The sequence below is a fragment of the Nyctereutes procyonoides genome, unplaced genomic scaffold (assembly GCF_905146905.1).
Source record: "Nyctereutes procyonoides isolate TBG_1078 unplaced genomic scaffold, NYPRO_anot_genome, whole genome shotgun sequence".
NCBI classification, from domain to species: domain Eukaryota; kingdom Metazoa; phylum Chordata; class Mammalia; order Carnivora; family Canidae; genus Nyctereutes; species Nyctereutes procyonoides.
In genome coordinates, this window is record NW_026575051.1 from 305,626 (window position 1) to 325,519 (window position 19,894).

Here is a 19,894-nt window from a genome sequence, read left to right on the forward strand (position 1 = left end):
ACCTTTTTAAGACTATGAGCACATTATTCTACATATGTAATTCCAGTAATAGTGAATACATGCATGTTATAATTTCTCATACTTTTCCCCTTGATATTTGCAACAGGACATCTGGAAAAGACCTAGGTAGTTGATAAATAGTAGTCTCATTAGGAAGAAACAAAACAGAATGGCTACTTTTTAAAGACCAGAGAGGTGCTGTGTAATGAGTGAAGGAGATTCTACTTTTCCCCACAGTGACTAGGGTATGCACTATGAGGACATTGGACAGATTGCAGCATGACTTGAAGACTGAAGCCAGGAAGATCAAGGGAATAATTCATAAAGGGTATTTGAAGGAACTGGAGGTACTTAGACTGAATTTTCAAACTCCTAGGGAATTGTTCGTGTTCTCATTATTTGGAAGGTTGCCATTCAGAATAGGCATTAGATTTGTTCTGTGTCACTTCAAAAGGCATATAAACTCCAGTAAAGTTAAAGGGAGGCACATTCTGCTCAGCATGTAAAGAGCCAGTTCCTAGTAAAGTGATCTGAAAATGGAAAGGATGTCCTTGAATCATAACTGAGTTTCCTATCTATAGGAAACAGAAGCTTGGCTCTTTCAGAGGGAAGAGGTAGGACAGGTAGGTGAAATGACCTCCCCTCCATAGCTTAACGTTAATTTTTTCTCTGGTAGGAAAGGAAGGTAAACTGATATTTAAACGTATGAATCCTAGTCTACTGGATTCTTGACTTGGAGCTAGGGACATGTGGTGGGGAGGATATTGACTCCCTTATTGCCTCAGCAAGATTGTCACAGTTGAGTGGGAACCAATACAGAAATGTTTTATTTAGCATATCTTTTATATCTGGACCTGAGAAACTTTGACACAGGGAATACAGAAAAGAAAAATTATTGGGCAATCTCTTCTGGTAAGGTCAAAGAACATTTGAATAAAGCTAAGAAAACCATGGAACTGCTTGATGTTTTTTATTTCTTTAAAATATTTTAAGTAAAAGTAGATCTAATATTATTTTGTTTGAATTCCAAGTATAAATCAAAACCAAAACATTAATTTATATATAAATGTTACGGATATAAGTTATTCAAATAACTTCAAAGTTTAATCATGCTTCTGTGATGATGGCATTTGAAAAGGGTGGTGAACTGGGGGCCTGGGTGGTATAGTTGGTTAAGTGTCTGACTCTTGGTTTAAGCTCAGGTTGTGATCTTGCAGTCATGAGATGGAGCCCTGTGTCAGGCTCCATGCTCAACTCGGAGTCTGCTTGAGATTCTTCCTCTCCCTCTGCCCCTCCCACTTATACTTGCTCGCTCTCTCTCACAAGTAAATAAATAAATAAATATATTTTTTTTTAGAGAGAGATTTATTTATTTATTCATGAGAGACACAGAGAGAGGCAGAGACATAGGCAGAGGGAGAAGCAGGCTCCATGCAGGGAGCCCGATGTGGGACTCGATCCTCGGATCTCAGGATCACGACCTGAGCCAAAAGGCAGATGCTCACTTGCTGAGCCATGCAGACATCCCTAAATAGATAAATCTTAAAAATATATATTTGACAAAGAAAAGGATGGTGAGCTGGTTGGATGCATAAAATTTCTAGTGTAGGGGATCCCTGAGTGGCGCAGCGGTTGGGTGGCTGCCTTTGGCCCAGGGCGCGATCCTGGAGACCCGGGATCGAGTCCCACGTTGGGCTCCTGGTGCATGGAGCCTGCTTCTCCCTCTGCCTGTGTCTCTGCCTCTCTCTCTCTCTCTGTATGACTATCATAAATAAATTTTAAAAAAAAATAAAAAAAAATTTCTAGTGTAAGCTATATTAACTTTTGACAGTGGGATGACTGGCTGGCTAGGTGAATGACTATGTTTTTGTAAGTTGATACATATATAGACTATATGTGCATACTCATATGCACATACATAATGTGTATGAGGGAGAACACAATTTTTTTCCTCATGTAAGAGAGAAATGATTTTATTTGCTTTTGTTAAAACATAAAACACATATAAAGAAACTTCTCATCCACTCCCTAGTTTATTGCCTCCATATGTGTATAAAGCACTTTTTTAAGGGTGGGAAGTTGAAGTTCTCTGGTTAAAATACTTTTTAATGTGTTTATTTCTTAGGTAGAGAAGATTATTTGTAATTTAAAACCAGCTTTAAAACTTCGTCTTCGATTCATCACACACATTAGCAAGATGGAACCACCTGCAGTGCCTCCACAAGCCATAAATAGTGGGTCTCCAGCTCCTCAGTCTAATCAGGTGCCTGTGTCATTACCAGTAACTCAATGAAGTCCTCTCGTGTATGGTGTTTACAATGGAAATACATTTGTCTTTGAAAATGGACTCTAATCTATTAAATCTGAACATAATCAGGCTACATAGTGGTGTAGTAGAAGCAGTGATGTTCAGATTGTCTTATTTTGATTCAAATGATGAATCTACTGATACTTTATGACTCCCACCTCTCTATCTATATTTTTGTCTCTAAGAGATCTGCTACATGTTGGCCATATCTATAACTATTAGTGCTACCTAGGAATACGGAGGGTATCTATGGTCAAATGAGTTTCATTAGATACTTCCAGTCCTTCTTATTCTAGCCACTGGTTTTATTTTTAATTTTTATTGTTAATGACTTCAGTGTTCAAATATATTAGAAAAGAGTTCTCAAATGATTTTATACATAAGTCTCTTTTGGTGTATGTTTGGGATAAGAGATTTTTTTTGTCAAGTGAAGGCCTCTAGATTTCATTGCATCTCAGGAGCAAACACAGTTGCATATTTTTTTAAAAATGGCTTAAAATTTTTACCATAGGTTTCTAAATAAATGGGTTAATGGTTCTATCAACGTAGATTGGCAAGTTAGTTGCCTTTGCTGTGGACTTGAACTTATTGTATGAAATGAGTTGGAAGCCATCTAAGAAAATAACATAGAGGGACACCTGGGTGGCTCAGTGGTTGAGCATCTGCCTTTGGTTCAGGGCGTGACCGTGGAGTCCCAGGATCGAGTCCCACATCAGGCTCTCTGCGTGGAGCCTGCTTCTCCCTCTGCCTATGTCTCTGCCTCTCTCTCTTTCTGTCTCTCATGAATAAATAAATAAAATCTTTAAAAAATAAATAACATAGAAATGCATACACTTAATAAAGTCATGCTTAAATGGTGATTCTCCAATCTCTGTTTTTAAAAATAAATTAATTGCTTTCCAAGTTTGACACTTTGACCTGGCCTATGATGCGATTCTTTAAATTTTTATAAAAAATCTTAAAATGTTTAAGTATTTGTATTTTTAAATATAGCATACTTTTTGGTTCTTTAGGGTTTATCAGATTTTGAAAGACAAACTGTTAATTTGGGGAGAGGGAGAATGGCATTAAGATTGTAAAAGACTTGAAAAATAATCAGTAAAAGACTTGAAAAATAATCAGTAAAATCTGTTGGATAAATAAATGGTTTGATTATTTATTCAATCTGAACAAGTGTCTGCTGTGTTCCAGGCAGTATGCTGACTGGGTTACAACAGAGAACTGGACTGTTTCTATGGGATATGCACTATAGTTGGTGACTGACATTGGCCTAGGAATTAAGAGTTACTGCTTTTTGTTGTTTTTTTTTTTTTTTTTTTTTAAAGAATCAGAGAAGTTTGACAAACCAGATCTTTATTTCCAAATACATTCCTCTTAGGCCTTTATATTCCTTGTGGTTCATATTTTTCTAATCATTAAATCTTTATTTGCCATGTAAAATTTCTTTAATTGTATAAATAATTTTTCTAGGTTAATAATATCCTTAAAATTCTCCAGAAATTTTAAGCTAGAAATGAATTCAAGTATTGCTTTTTTTTTTTTTTAAGTATTGCTTTTAACATAGTTTCAGTATGTTCTCACTGTCTTGAAGAATATGTCTTGAGATCATAGAATGGAAATAATTGTGACCCTGATATTATACCCACAATAAAGGAAGTGAAAATCAGTGTCACTTTCTTAAGGACAGATACATTCCAGTTAATTTATTAAAAATTCGGGGATCAAGGGATCCCTGGGTGGCGCAGCGGTTTGGCGCCTGCCTTTGGCCCAGGGCGCGATCCTGGAGACCCGGGATCGAATCCCACGTCGGGCTCCCGGTGCATGGAGCCTGCTTCTCTCTCTGTCTCTCTCTCTCTCTCTCTCTCTCTCTCTGTGACTATCATAAATAAAATAAATTTTAAAAAAATAAAAATAAAAATTCGGGGATCCCTGGGTGGCTTAGCGGTTTAGCGCCTGCCTTTGGCCCAGGGCGCGATCCTGGAGTCCCGGGATCAAGTCCCACGTCGGGCTCCCGGTATGGAGCCTGCTTCTCCCTCCTCCTGTATCTCTGCCTCTCTCTCTCTCTCTCTCTCTCTCTCTATCATGAATAAATAAATAAATAAATCTTTAAAAAAATTTTATTAAAAAATTCCATTTTTTTCCTCTCCAACTAAAAATACAGGGATGTGATTTTCCTGAAATAGGCTTTTGAAAGAATTGTTAATCAGGCATTAGAAGAAGATAGATTTATTTGGTTTTAGAATGCACCTGAGGACAAAATAATGCCTGTATATTCATTGTATCCTAAAAGTTTTTCTTTCTGAAAGTTAAGAGTAATTTTAGAGTGGCTGTGTCCAACAGGACTTTCTACAGTGGTAGAAATATTCTCTATCTGTGCTGTCCAATACAGAGTCAGAAGCTACATGTGCCTACTGAGCACTTGAAATGCTTCTCCCTCTCTGCCTGTATCTCTGCCTCTCTGTGTGTCTCTATGAATAAATAAATAAAATCTTTAAAAAAAAAAGGAAAAAAAAAAGATCCATCACAATTGCTCTTATCTAAAAGTAATTAGGTTGCATGTGAAAAATCAGGTGATAAGGCTCTTTAACACATAGCTATTACAGCAATAAAAATCCTTTCATGGGATGGACTTCATTACAGATCCACTGAAGTTCTATAGAAGTTGAGGAAGGAGAAGGGGAAGAGTTCGCTTCGCTTCCCTGGTTTTGATTATACACCTGACCCTTGAACCATGCAAGGGTAGGAAATTTACAACTTTTGACTCCCCAAAAGCTTAACTACTGATGGCCTATTAATGACTGAAAGCCTTACTGATAACATTAGCAGCCATTCAACACATATTTTATATATTATATGCATTATATACTATATTCTTACAGTAAAGCTAGAGAAAAAATGTTACTAAGAAAATCCTAAGAAAGAGAACATATATTTTATGTTGCTGTGCTGTATCAAAAAAAAAAAATCTTTCTGTAAGTGGGCGCATGCAATTCAAACCCTTGTTGTTCAAGGATCAATTGTAGTTTACTCTTATTTATTTTATTCCACTTCCCTTACTATATGCCTGAGCCAAGATGAGTGTTTGGGTTGTTTGAGGATTTCAGCTAATGAGACATACTATAATTTCAGTGGGTGAAGTTGAGGGTGGGGGGAGTGTTTAGGAGCCACAGATAATTCTATGTGAAATTCCCATCTGAATTAGAAGATCTTAGAAACAGCAGTTTGATTTCTTTTTCTACCTCCAAAAAGGCTACCAGAATAGCAGCCTTGCTTAAAATATAAATCAATATCATGTCTGAGGTTTAGACAAAGCAAAATGTGATCATTTAACATTAATGAACTTAGAGATTCACGAGGCCTAACCATTACCCATTTTACAATTGAAGAAACCAGAGCCAGAGTTTCATCTCAGCAGTCCTACAATTTTGGGGGGATGATGATTTCACTGTGGCTGTTTAAACCCTTAGTAAATCTATGTGTTTAGAAACATACAGACATAATAGAACCTTAATATAAAGAGTTTATTATAAAGATCACATCTTTTGAACAACCTGGGAATATGGTCTCTTTTCAGGTGGGGTATCTTTATCTCCTGATATCAAGAGTCTCACCCTAGGTGTCTTTTTAATTACACAAAAGTTAGGATTTCCAAGTCTTGACTTTCACACCAAGAGGGAATTGGTAGCTCATATTAATTATACTAATACTTTACAAGGCAGAACATTTTTCAGAAAGACCAAACCTTTGGGAGGATAACTGTAAGCTTAAGTAAATTATTAGATTAGCTAATTATGACATTAGCTGTGAGATTTTTACAGATGTTTCCACATTTACTTAGGTGGGTTAAGGTAGTCAATAGGCTTATGATTACCCTCCCGAGCAACTCCGAAGCAAGCCAGGGTTATTGCTACTGCTGTGTTCACTGTTCGAGTTATTTCTTCTGGAGTCTTCCCCAGAGATGGGTTCACTTCCATTATATCTAATCCTGAGAGTAGCCCTGTAACAACAATTGAAAATAATGTAATTTGTTAGACAATTGACATGTTTAATTCAGTACCCTGCCTTGAAATATTATCTAGGAGTATAAACAGGTGGTGATTGCCTCATGTGATCAGCATTCTGGAAGTGTCCAGGAGGACTTGATTTTCAGATTGGGGGAGCGGGGGAAGGTATAGTTATATACTGGCTATGTTTATACTTGCTTCTCTATTCATCCCAATTTTCACCTACCTGTTTTGTAAATTTCTTCTGTAATGTAGAGACCTTCTCTGTAAGACAGACCTCCCGTGACTGGTGTGCCCGTAGCTGGTGTGAAGGATGGGTCCAATCCATCAACATCAAAGCTCAGATGAATTGGTCTTTTTTTTCTTTTAAGAGGTAGGAAAGAAATTCCATTTAAAGTTGGTGGTTTAAATGGAATATTACTCAGCCATTAGAAACGACAAATACCCACCATTTGCTCCGACATGGATGGAACTGGAGGGTATTATGCTGAGTGAAATAAGTCAATCGGAGAAGGACAAACATTATATGCTCTCATTCATTTGGGGAATATAAGAAATAGTGAAAGGGAATAAAAGGGAAAGGAGGAAAAAGGAGTGGGAAATATCAGAAAGGGAGACATGAGAGACTCCTAACTCTGGGAAATGAACTAGGGGTGGTGGAAGGGGAGGTGGGGGTAGGGTGGGGGTGACTGAGTGACAGGCACTGAGGGGGGCACTTGATGGAATGAGCACTGGGTGTTATTCTATATGTTGGCAAATTGAAAAATAAAAAATAAATTTAAAAAAATAACTGAAAAGAAAAAATCATAAGAACTACAGTTAGCAAGATTCAAAATAAAAATTAAGTAACTCTTCAAAAAAAATAAGTTGGTGGTTTAATATACAGTACATAAATATAGTTCTTACCTTGCTTTATAAAAAGTAACAATCCAGTGAAGTTCCATATTTTACATGAGGGCTTTATTAATAATTTACATTGATTAGCATCAGTAGGAAATCCTTTTAATAATATTTACATTACACCCACACAAGCATCATACCTTCCTAGTAGATAGCTGAGTGCTTCTTCCATCACCTTGCCAATTCCCAGTTTATCCACTTCAGTCATTGAAAAATATTTAATACCCAGAGTTTTCAAAATGTAGCTATGAGGAGATAGTAAGATAATCCTACAATTAATTAAGAGTATAACTCTATGCCCTCATTTCCTTTCCCATTCTTTTAAAGAAAAGATCATTGTGGTAAGATTCACAAAATATTTAAATTCTATGAACTATATGTATATATAAATATTTTTAACAGCAGGTCAACTAATGTAAAAAATCACCTGATTTATATACATAAATATTTATATGGGTATATAGATATTGACATATATACCTGGTGCTTATAATCATTTTTTTCTCATAGCTTTGACCAGCATGCCTAGCATGCAAAAGAGAAAATGAAGATAATTCACATCGAGGAATAAACTTACTGTTCCCCAGGGTCCACATCTCTTAGGCCAATATACACAATATCTTTGGCAGATAGGCAAGGAGTCACCCAGGAGAATCCTGGTATATCAGGTATCTAAAATTGCAGTATTTCCATTTGGTTAATACATGTGATTCTTGAGCAAATCTTACATTTAAAGTTAAGTTGCACATATCTTATATTTAGAACATAAATTTCAAGGCAATCATTAAAAGAAGATACAAAATTGAGAAGACACTGCCTACCTCTGCTTGTGGTACTCTATAGATGACATGTATAGAGCTACCTTCAGCCTGTGGCTCAGACCCGACCTGAATCATTTGGTCAGCATTTGCCTGCTCTGTGCCCCCATTCCACTGGGCCCTGCTTTTCCAAAACTGCTATAAAAAACTCAAGTGTGCTTTTATAATTTTTCATAGCTTTTTCTTTATTTCTCTTCTCAGTAAGGACTTAATCCCAAGGATGGTTTAGAGTGACTAGGGGAAATTCTGAAGTAGACCTTTGGTTGCTCTCCAAATGTCCTAGAGCCAAGAGTGGCTATTGCCATGTGCTAACTACACTGCAAGTTTATAAACCTATCACTTGGTCATCAGTTCAGAAAGTGTTACTTCAGGGATGCCTGGGTGGCTCAGTGGTTTTAGAGCCTGCCTTCAGCCCAGGGCATGATCCTGGAGTCCCGGGATCAAGTCCCACATTGGGCTCCCTGCATGGAGCCTGCTTCTCCCTCTGCTTGTCTCTGCGCCCCCCCCCCCATGAATAAATACATAATCTCAAAAAAAAATGGGGCAGCACCGGTGGCACAGCGGTTTAGTGCCACCTGCAGCCTGGGGTGTGATCCTGGAGACCCGGGATCGAGTCCCACATTGGGCTCCCTGCATGGAGCCTGCTTCTACCTCTGTGTCTCTGCCTCTATCTCTCTCTGTGTGTCTCTATGAATAAGTAAATAAAATCTTTTTTAAAAAAAGTGTTACTTCTGAGCATTTAACAAGGGGATTTGAATCCCCAAGTATTATTGTAAAGACCCATATTCTACAGCTACATCAATAAAAATTGTTTTATTTGCTACAGAATATCAATGAATATGAACCACAATGTTAAATCTTAATCTGGAATGTCATCTCACATCTTTTAGAAAAATTTCTAAAGAGCAAGGAGTTCTTCCTCTTATGTAGATACAAACTTCTCATAGTAAAGATGTTAAATAATAAACCATTGTAATTCACATTTTAAAACTCCATTTTTGAAAAAAAAAATTAAAAAATAAACTCCATTTTTGAAAAAGATCCCATGATGTGGAGGAGACGATTGGTAAGAATGAGAGCCTGTGTGGCAGGCAGCAGAAAGAGGTAGGTTATAGGAGACCAGTTCTGGCCCTTGCCTTGCTATGTGCTTGACATGTATCTTGAGCAAGTTAACTTCTGAATCTCTACTGACTTGCTTATAAAGGATTACTCTCTGCCCTACACACTAAAAAGTGTAGTTTAAGAATCAAAAGGAAAGATAGATGTAAAGTCAGTTTGCAAACTGTCATGTAAGGTAGAGGCACAGAGCCTCACTACCTTCATGCACCAACCCTTAAGCTTATTGGCTGCTGAGGAAATGGTTTGAGATTACACCAAAAATAAGATGGCATAGGGTTCTTCCCTTGTAACTCCTGAACCTCTGCTAAAGAGCTGATTCTTTCCTAATAGAATACCAACCAGCCTTTTACCTTTCCTTTTAGTTCCTTCAGGAGGAAAGACACAGGTTGTCCGTGCAAGTTCCCACTTGTGGTTGTCAGTGGAGTGTTGATATCAGTGTGAGCATCCACCCAAATGACACAGAGATCTGGGTGGACCCTGGCATGGCCAGAGATGCTTCCAATAGCCATGCTTTAGAGGAAAAAAAGTTTGTGTGAACATCAGGTTTGCAATATTATTACATCCATCATATTATGAACTCAGTGCTCTCACTTGGTTTTCCTTTAAGTCAAAATGGCTGATATTTCTGATAGGTTTTTAATTGGAGATGCCAGTTAAGCAATTACAACAGTAGAAAAGCACAGCTTATGCTTAATTACTAATAAGTTAAGTTTGCATCAATGGCCTTACTAAATGTGATTTTAGGGGGAAAACCGCCTTCTAATAAAATTGCAAATTATTGTTTTAACCAAAAATTAAATCTGTATAAACACAGTAGCCACACAAGAAATTCCTTAGCATGAGACTATTTAATTCTCAAGACTAAATCAGACTCATTTTCTGTACTCTCATCTCTCTTGGTAAATACTTCATTCTCTCAAATGACTTACCACAGAGCTCATTTTTCTTAAAATCCAATTATTTTACAATTAGGGAGCGTCACTCAGAAATCCCTGCATCCACTTCAGCCAACATACCCTGGGTGCTCACTTGCTGTTCAACACTCAGGCGCTCTGCTTGAACTTTCTACCTGCCATACATTTAAAGACCTTCTCTTGGGGATCCCTGGGTGGCTCAGCGGTTTGGCGCCTGCCTTTGGCCCAGGGCATGATCCTGGAGTCCCGGGATTGAGTCCCAGGATCGAGTCCCGTGTCGGGCTCCCAGCATGGAGCCTGCTTCTCCCTCTGCCTGTATCTCTGCCTCTCTCTCTCTCTATGTCTATCATGAATTAATAAATAAATCTTTTAAAAAATAAATAAAGACCTGCTCTTAGCCCCGTCCAGAACTTTCAAAATTCAGCTCAAACACTCCAAGCTCCAGAAAATTTTCCAGAATGGAAGAGCTAAGTGGTATTTTACACAAAATTTCAAAGATTAGGATTTGTCATACAGCGCCCATGTTCTCCCACCTGCAGATGATCAAATATCATTCAGAGAATTGTGGAACTTATAGATTCTCAAAGTGATGGCACTCTGCCTTGAAGTTTAGTTCTTGATTATCCAGCTTGATATTTGTTTTCCCTTCATATTTTTGGTCTTGGGGCTATTTGCCACTCAAAATTTCCACTTAAGATTTTTCCACTTAAAATAGAAAGTGAGCCCTGGTTTCTCAACTTCAGTTTCATCATGCAGAAGCCCTCCTTTTTTTTTTTTTTAAGATTTTATTTATTTATTCATAGAGACACAGAGAGAGAGAGAGAGGCAGAGACACAGGCAGAGGGAGAAGCAGGCTCCATGCAGGGAGCCCGACGTGTACTCGATCCCGGGTCTCCAGGATCACGCCCCGGGCTGCAGGCGGCGATAAACTGCTGCGCCACCGGGGCTGCCCCAGAAACCCTCCCAAAGTTCTGCTTTAGAGGAAATCAGGGAGCTGAAGTGATTGACTCTTGCATCAAGAGCCATTGTCATGCTTGTACTTTTTGATCTGATCAGACTTCTGATAATGTATTCAGGGACCTTGAGAGTAGACATCAAAAGGCTCATGCACAAAAATGGTCTTTACCACATTATTTATAATCATGAAAATTTGAAAATTATCTGAATATGTGGCAATATGGACATCTATAGTGATTTAACACCTTGATGAAAAATTACACAACAGGAATTGTATATTGTATATATGTATACATACGAAAAATATGTATATTGTATATATCATGAAGTAACAGGGAAATTTATACTTTAAGAACAAAGTATAGGATAACACCATTGTTAAACAAAATCAGGTACAAGGAAAACAGTACGGCAGGAAGGAAATAATGCCAAATTTGCAATTTCACTTGAAATGGTGGTTAGGAAACTGCAATTACTACTATTTTATTTATGTGTTTGTGTGTGCATTTCAGAAGTTTGAAATTATTACTTTTATAACGGGAGACATACTTGTAAAGGTTGACTTAAATGAGTTATTCCTGTTATCAGGAATCAAGTGCAATAAGTTGGCTATGAACTTCCTCATGCTTATTTATTTAGGAATGTGAGTTTGTACTGAATATTTTACTGAAATCCATTCATGTTGTGTATTTTCTGCTGTAATAAAGATAGTGCAAGACTTCAAATAGAGCTAAGTCTCTATTTCCAGAAGAAAGTAATAACCAAAACAATTTAAAAAGTCAGAAAATTAGGTACAGAGTATTGATCAGTGCTTTCCCATTCATATTTTCTCTTTTCTTACGGTTTTGGTTATGCCATTTGTGCCAGATTTCGCAGAGAGAATCATTAAACAAGACCTGTGGTCTCCACCCAGCACCAGGCTAGTCCTTCCGTTCTTCTTGACTTCTGCCACCACACCAGCCAGCTGCTCATTCGCCTTGCCCACAGACCTTGGATTCTTCACAATTTGAAAGGGAGGATCACTAGGGACGTCAACAAAGGGCACGTCCCCATAATCTTTCACATCACAGTCTATAATTAAGACCAAAAGTTTCAGATTACTACAGAAAGATTGCCAAACAGTCCATGTAGGAGGATTCCAAATTCACAAAACAGTGTACTTTTATAAGTAGAAGCAAAGAAAATACCTGGAAGGACTGTAAAAGTTGCAAAGGTAGAAACCATGTCTGCTTTTGCCTGACATCATCATCTCAGCTGTAAACTGGGCTCTTGGTAAATACTTCTGGAATCAATCCAGTGAGGCTGGACACCAAAGCCTAAGAGCACTAATCTTCTGGTTTGGGCTTAATGAGTGGCCTCACTGTCTTTATCTCTGTATGGCCCTCTCTGCTTATATGCTTTCTACTCTTCTCCAGTAAGCATGTTTTTCTATTTGTAATAAAGAAATCATTTTTTTAAAGAAGAAAATACACCAGTATTAAATTTTCTGACTATAAATACACCAGTATTAAATTTTCTGACTATAATTAACAATTCTTGGTTTCAATCCAATCTGCCACCTGCTGAAGCAGTTCAGCTCCCTCCACTGTGCACTGCACCTATCTCATGGTAGTATTGTCAGAATTCAGTAAGAGTGTGATTAGCAACGAGCATCACACGTCAGGGAGCTCAGGAAATAAAGGCTTAATTATTAGACCTTTTTAATAAGGAGAAATCGCAGGTAACTTGAAGTTCCTAAGGACCTGGGTGGACTTCCTAGAAGGCCTTGCATTAGGAGGCTTCAAGATACAGACCTCACATAAAACTGTGACATGAGATCAGTTGAGTGCTCTGAACTAAGTAGTCATTGTATATTGTATTTATTATATATTTGTGCATATCCATGATTCAGGGACACCTTTAACTAATTTAACCTGATATAAAATCTGACCAAGTTATGCTTTTTAACTGAGAGACAGTCCAGTCCATTTCTACAACCCTTCTGTTCTCTATCCCCCCTCCTTTTTTCAGCTTCATGACATAATTCTTACTTACTAAAATTCATTTTAAGTGTACAGGTCAGCAAGTTTTAGAAATATCTACAGTCTTGTAACTGCCACCATAATCAAGATTAGAACACTTTCATTAGCCCCCCAAAATTCCCTAATGCCCCTTTGCGGTCATTCCCTGCGCCCACACCAAGGCAACTGCTGATGAGCTTTCTGCTGCTATGCTTCTGTCTTTTCTAGAATTTCATGTAAAAGCAATCATGCAGTAGGTAGTCTTTTGTGTCTGGTCTCTTCCGCTTAGCATGTTGTCTTTGGGGTTCAACCATGTTTTTGCCTGTGTCAGTGGTCTGTTCCTTTTTACTGTTGGTTACTGTTCCATAGTCTGGATGTACCACTTGTCTTGGATCCCTTCACCAGCTGATAGGTATGTTGTTGTTTCCGTTCTTTTGGCTATTATAAATAATGCTGCTAGAAGCATTCAAGTACAAGTCTTTGTATAGATAGGTTTTCACTTTTCTTGGGTAAATACCTAGGAGTAGATTTTCTGGGCCAAAAGGCAAATGTATATTTATTTAAGAAACGTCCAAACTGGGCAGCCCCAGTGTCCAAAGGCAGAGGCTCAACTGCTGAGCCACCCAGGCATCCCATCTGGTCATCTTTCAATGGAAAAATTACCTTGTTCTTTAAGTTTCTCCAGCAGGCCAGCCTTCCTCAGTGCTGTGGGGCCTTTTTCCACCCCTCCTCGTGGCTGAATGATTAAAAGAAATAAAATAATTCAGACGTGATCAGATGTCCACAATAGAAAATCTCTTCATTCTTTAACCAAGTGAATAGTAACTATCATTTTTTGAGTTCCTACAGAGCCAGGAATTTTTTTTAATAATAAATTTATTTCTTATTGGTGTTCAATTTGCCAACATACAGAATAACACCCAGGGCTCATCCCGTCAAGTGCCCCCCTTAGTGCCCGTCACCCATTCACCCCCACCCCCCGCCCTCCTCTCCTTCCACCACCCCTAGTTCGTTTCCCAGAGTTAAGAGTCTTCATGTTCTGTGTCCCTTTCTGATATTCCCTACCCATTTCTTCTCCCTTCCCTTCTATTCCCTTTCACTATTATTTATATTCCCCAAATGAATGAGACCATATAATGTTTGTCCTTCTCCAATTGACTTATTTCACTCAGCATAATACCCTCCAGTTCCATCCACGTTGAAGCAAATGGTGGGTATTTGTCATTTCTAATGGCTGAGTAATATTCCATTGTATACATAAACCACATCTTCTTTATCCATTCATCTTTCGATGGACACCGAGGCAGAGCCAGGAATTTATACCATCTCCTTGAAGCATCCCAGAAAGGCAGATTGAGTTAGTCCTATGCCAAATATGAGGATCTAGAATCAGAAAGGTTATATAATTTTCGTGTAGACACACAGCTAACAAGCGGAAGAGCCTTTGTTCATAACAGGTTCTTTGGATTCCAGAACCTGCATCTCCTCTTCCCATGACAGACACCACACTGTCAACATGGTGAACATGTATTTTGTGCAAAACCACTCTGATAGAGATACAATCACTAAAAAGAGAGGGCTTCTGTTTTTGAAGAACTCATAAGCTAATAGGGAATTTGTATACTTAACCCCAATTACAGTACTTTGGAGATATGCTTCAGTGTAGACACAAGATATCATAGTAACAAAAACAGGATGCTCCTGATTCTGCTGGGGACAGAGCGTGTCAAGCAAGGCTGCATGGAGCAGATGTCATTTCAGCTGAGTCTTGCAACATGAGGTTTTCAGGAAAACAGATTGAGTGGTAGAGCAACTTGGCTAACCCCAGAATGACTTGGATAAAAGCCTAAGAAAAAAAGAACCTGGCATGAGAGAGCCCTACGTGCAGGTCCTCACAGCAGTGAGTTAGCTGAGTTAGCGAGCTCCCGGGAACGAAACAGGCAAAAGAAATGCATCATCACCTGGGACCTGAATCCAAGATCAACCCAGTATTTCAGGTTTTGACCTGCTTAAGCACGACTAACAAGAATAGTCCCCTTGCTGTTTTTATGTCAGAGAAGTGAGCACACTTCCTCCTTGCAATAAATCCTCTCTAACTTCCTGGCAGAATAGAAATCTGAAGAAACAGTTCTTTTATGTACCTCTCTGATTCTAATTTCCAACTAGGCTTGTACACACAGAAAGTTATTTGCATTACCCAACGACAAGATGCACCGAAAGACACATGTGTCTGTCCCTAGGGTTGGAGCTGTGGCCCCAAACGAAGCAAATATTTCTACCTAATTCCAATTACAGATGACTTGCCCTGGCTGCCAATCCAATCCTGGATGTCAAATTCCCATTCTTGGCAACAAGCACCCACCACCCCTCTGCCTGACACATTCTGCTCTCTTCCTTTGTTCCCTTCTTGCATGACCGCCCCACACACCGCCTTCATTGAGCAGATATAATTGCCCCTTCTTTAAACCTCAATCCAGGGACCCCTGGGTGGCTCAGTGGTTGAGTGTCTGCCTTTGGCTCAGGGTGTGATCCTGGAGTCCCAGGATCGAGTCCCACGTCGGGCTCCCTGCATGGAACCTGCTTCTCCCTCTGCCCATGTCTCTGCCTCTGTTGTATGTGTGTCTTTCATGAATAAATAAATTAAATCTTTAAATAAAAAAGAAAAGAAACCCTCAATCCAGTGCTGCTTGGCTCAAATTTTGCCTTTCATTTTGTGTTTGTTTGCTTGGTCTTTCCTCCATTATTAGATTATAGCCCAGTGTTCTTTCAGCTTGGGGAGATATGTGGTGTAGTGCTTAGTAGATGCTCAAAAACTGTCACCTTGAGAAAACTCCCTGGACAATTCCCTTTTCCTTTCAACCTTTAGAACAAGTCTCAGAAACCTCTTAGTTGACACTATATTTGCTCTAACACCATGGTTAAATTTCCCAGAGTGATACTTTCCATGATTCTTTTTTAGTTGTTTGATTCTAACTGCTTCTCACGATTGCTTTCTTCTTATTTCTTGGTTTATCTGCTCACTTTGGGAATCACTTCTTTAGCTCTACTGACTTTGAGGCTGGGCCCCAAGCCCTAACTGGTCACAAGTGTCAAGTCTGCTGTGGATCCACAGGCATCAACACAAGTCAGGTACATAGTCTTTGGGATTATATGATCCTGTCTGGAATCACACAGTCAAGGCTAGTAATTTAGCAAATTACTAAACGTCTCTGAGCCTTAGTGAACAGTATATTAAGTATAATACTTATCTCATTTTTTGCCATCAACTCTCCCCCACTGCTCACTGCCTTGCAAGGGAGTGAGACGGGATGAAGTCTTCTTAGACTCAACCTTCTAGTCATCTACCCTTAATCTTCTCCTTTGTCTATTTGTAAACTTCTATTGCCTTTCGGTGAGGAGAGATGCTAATATGCTGGCCACTATTTTCCTCCTATGCTATGACTTGGTGTAGAAACATCTCTCTCTGAGTCCTTACTATCAGGAGACAATGAGCTTCATTCTCATGGGGCCAAATTTTAATAGGGGAAGAGCTATAGCAGTAAAGAAAAAAAGTACTAAGAAAAGAAAATGCATCAGGCTGTATTTCAAAAATACTATCCCTTCAAAAGGCTATCTAATTCTCATAGCATTGAATCTGCTGAGATCCAAGGGCCAGAGTATGTTCCGCTTCCGCCTCCTCTCCCTCAAATTTTTTGTTTTCCCTCCCGCCTTTTCTTCCTTTTGTTCAGTTATTTTAATTCTGTCTTCATCAAAGCCCATCCCAAGAATAAGGGAGTATATTGTGGGTTTTGCGATTAACGCGAGCGCTAGAAGAAACACTTCTATGTCAGCAAAATGTCCCCATGTTCTGGGAGAGAACTTTGAAGGACGACGGGGGAAGTGCAGCAGTGTTTACTGACAGTCCAGATGCAGTTCGGGTCTCTACCCTCGACCTCTCCCAATCTGTTTTGCAATAAAACGCCAGAGTGCCAAGCATGAGATCAAAGAAACGCTGCCCAGGTGGGCAAAGAGAAGGTCGAAAATGAAGCCCTGTTTGAAACGACCACCATACCAACCCTAGGAGATCCAACTCACACTTTGTCTTGTTGGCTTGTGTTTTTGTTCTTGGTTTTCCCTGCTTTAAGCACAGACACACGCTGACATCTGAGGTCTATAATCACACCGTCTTTGCCAGGACGAGTGTGTTTGGGCAGAAGAAAAGACATTGCAAAGGGCAATGTTGCTGGCGTGTATTGGCTATCTGGGAATTTCATAAATGCATTAGTCCTTTCATCGTTGCCAACCTCCAGTTGGATTCTCTTTTCTTTCCTTTTTCTTTTTTCTTCCCTCAAAGAGAGATACACAAAGCGTTCTACCTAGCCTATGAACTAACACTTTCATAGAATCATTAAAGCCCTCAAATAATATGATTCACAAAGTTACATAAAGCAATCTCATTTAGGTTTTGCAGAATAAAAGAAGTCTGAAAATTGCTACCAATCTATGAAATGTTTCTAGGCATGAATACAAGACCTGACCAATGTGTTTTCATAGAATCCTCTCACCTTTACACAGGCACTCTAAAACCCAAAGCTATAATACAGAAATAGCCCATTTCCATTCAATAAAAATACATTCTCTTGAACAATACAAAGAAAAATTTAGTAGATTCAAGTAAAATTGGCTGCAGCTGAGATTAGGAGTCCCAAAATGGTTAAGAGGACTTTAAAATCCATATTTCAGGCCCGTCGTACCAGGGAACTGAACTAAAAAGACATTAACAGCTTACTAATTCTAAAGTCTGAAACTTTGTAATGAATTCATTATGCAAGGCCACGCTTTTTACTCACCTGGCCCTTTGAGAAAGGCGCTCCGATGATCCCAATGGATTTTGCCATGGAACTCATGCTCTGCTCCCTTCTCTCCACTGCACTGAGTTCTCCAGCCAGGCACCACTCTCTACAACCCTCAGTGACTGAGGACACATATTTTTTCCATTTATAACTGGGTTGAATCTGTTTACCTTATTCTAATGAGGAAGGCTGGCTCCACCCACTGCACCAAAGAACAGTCAAGTGGAAGTCTCACAAGTTCTTCATACCAGGAACAACCATGAGTCCTTTGAGTCTAGGTCTCTAATTAAATGAGACTATTCATGACACCAGTTCACTCCCATTTTACAGTCAGCTGGATGACTTGAATCTTTTCTAACCACAGCTTCGATTTCCTAAGCATGATAATCATTTCAAATCATAATCAATTAATCATAACCACATATGTAGTGTCATGGTTCTAGCTGTGGAAATGCAAGGCAGGGCACTTAACCTCCTTTAGGCCTCTGAATCCTCCTGTGTGGAACAGGGCTGTATCTAGAGAGTCGGTCGCTCACATGCCTTCCAGCCCTGCCACCCTGAGTACAGGTTTCACACACTAGGATTAATGGTTAATCCATGAGACACACCTCATGCAGCACCATGGTACAGTGTCAAGGGAAGCATATGATTTCCTTTTCTCCTTATTACTTAAAAAAATAATGCAGTATCTGATTAATAACCCAAAGATGTTACCATACAAATTTTGAAATATGGTGTGTGGGGGGATAACAATTCTTGGAATCATAATATAATCAAGATATAGCAATAAAAATAGCCAACATTAAGTTTTTATGTGCCAGATGTTGTTCTCATTTAATCCTATACCAACTGTACAGCAAGTCTTCCCATTTGTTCTTACTGGTAAAGAAACTGAAGCTCAGGAAAGTTGCCAGATGCCATGCACAGATTATAGAGGAAAAGCCATGACTCAGTCTTAGGCTTTCTGGATCCACCTAACCAGTAGGCTCTACAGCCTTTTTTTTTTTTAATTTTTTTTTAATTTATTTATGATAGTCACACAGAGAGAGAGAGAGAGAGAGGCAGAGACACAGGTAGAGGGAGAAGCAGGCTCCACGCACTGGGAGCCCGAGGTGGGATTCGATCCCAGGTCTCCAGGATCGAGCCCTGGGCCAAAGGCAGGCGCCAAACCGCTGCGCCACCCAGGGATCCCTAGGCTCTACAGCCTTAACACAGGTGAAATGTCAGCTCTCTGTGCCTGTTAAAACTGGGTGTCCCTGGAAGTTGTTTATTGTCATGCAAAAGTATGGATTTTAAAGAAAGGCATCTGAAAAATTCCTCCAGCTTTCAAGTGACTGGCATTTAAAAAGGAAAATTCGTTTAGTAGAAACTAATGTCTTTTTCCTATTGATGGAAGAGAATATGATGGAGTACTTAAATGCCATAAGGGCAGGGAATTGTGTCTGCTATATTATCCCCAGGGCTGAGAACAGTGCTGGTGCGTGATCCCACTCAGTACATAGTCATTGAATGAGTCAATGAGGAAACCAAGGACTCACAGATCCATTTTCATAGGACCATTTTCTAACTAGCCTTCCTTTTTCTCACTTGTGAATTTGTCTGTATATCCTAGATATTTACTTGTGGTATTTTTAACCTCTTAGGGTGTTCATGTTGCAAATAACTTTCCAACCTGTCAGTATTTAATCTGATAAATTTGTATATGTTATCACTAAAAATCTTTCATTTTGAAATAGAAAATTCTATATTTCCCCTTATGCTTTGTGTTTTGGCAATTTCATGTAAATCCTTCCTATTCCAATATCAAAAATATGTATTTCTATGTTTTTTTCTGTTTGCTATAGAGTTTCTTTCATACCTAGTTCTACATCCATTTATGCTGTTTAAGTCCTCCAACTATATCTTTCCACATGAAGTCCATCAGTTTCTGCTGTGCAGTCCATTGGTTCACCACTGAATTGTATCTTTTTTTTTTAATTTTTATTTGTTTATGATAGTCACAGAGAGAGAGAGAGAGAGAGAGAGAGAGAGAGAGAGGCAGA

The 19,894-nt window shown here is 39.0% G+C and overlaps 2 protein-coding genes across 3 annotated transcripts in view; one reads left to right on the top strand and one right to left on the bottom strand.

Annotated features, from left to right (window-relative positions):
• The window catches only part of MED23 (mediator complex subunit 23), a 45,168-nt gene extending 41,696 nt beyond the window's left edge, over nucleotides 1-3,472 (top strand). For both annotated transcript variants that reach the window (XM_055329796.1, XM_055329797.1), the window contains one exon: nucleotides 2,126-3,472. In XM_055329796.1, coding sequence (XP_055185771.1) covers nucleotides 2,126-2,293 — 168 coding nt within the window. In that variant the 3' untranslated portion in view covers nucleotides 2,294-3,472. The remainder of the gene's footprint in view (nucleotides 1-2,125) is intronic.
• A 2,338-nt stretch (nucleotides 3,473-5,810) lies between these two features.
• On the bottom strand, nucleotides 5,811-18,332 carry ARG1 (arginase 1). Its single transcript, XM_055329798.1, has 8 exons — nucleotides 17,850-18,332; nucleotides 13,684-13,756; nucleotides 11,917-12,091; nucleotides 9,500-9,659; nucleotides 7,790-7,884; nucleotides 7,353-7,457; nucleotides 6,539-6,675; nucleotides 5,811-6,305 (listed from the first exon to the last, which is right to left on the bottom strand). Exons 1-8 carry the CDS (start codon nucleotides 17,904-17,906, stop codon nucleotides 6,139-6,141), a joined length of 969 nt encoding a protein of 322 aa, XP_055185773.1. The 5' UTR covers nucleotides 17,907-18,332; the 3' UTR covers nucleotides 5,811-6,138.
• Nucleotides 18,333-19,894: the final 1,562 nt, after the last annotated feature.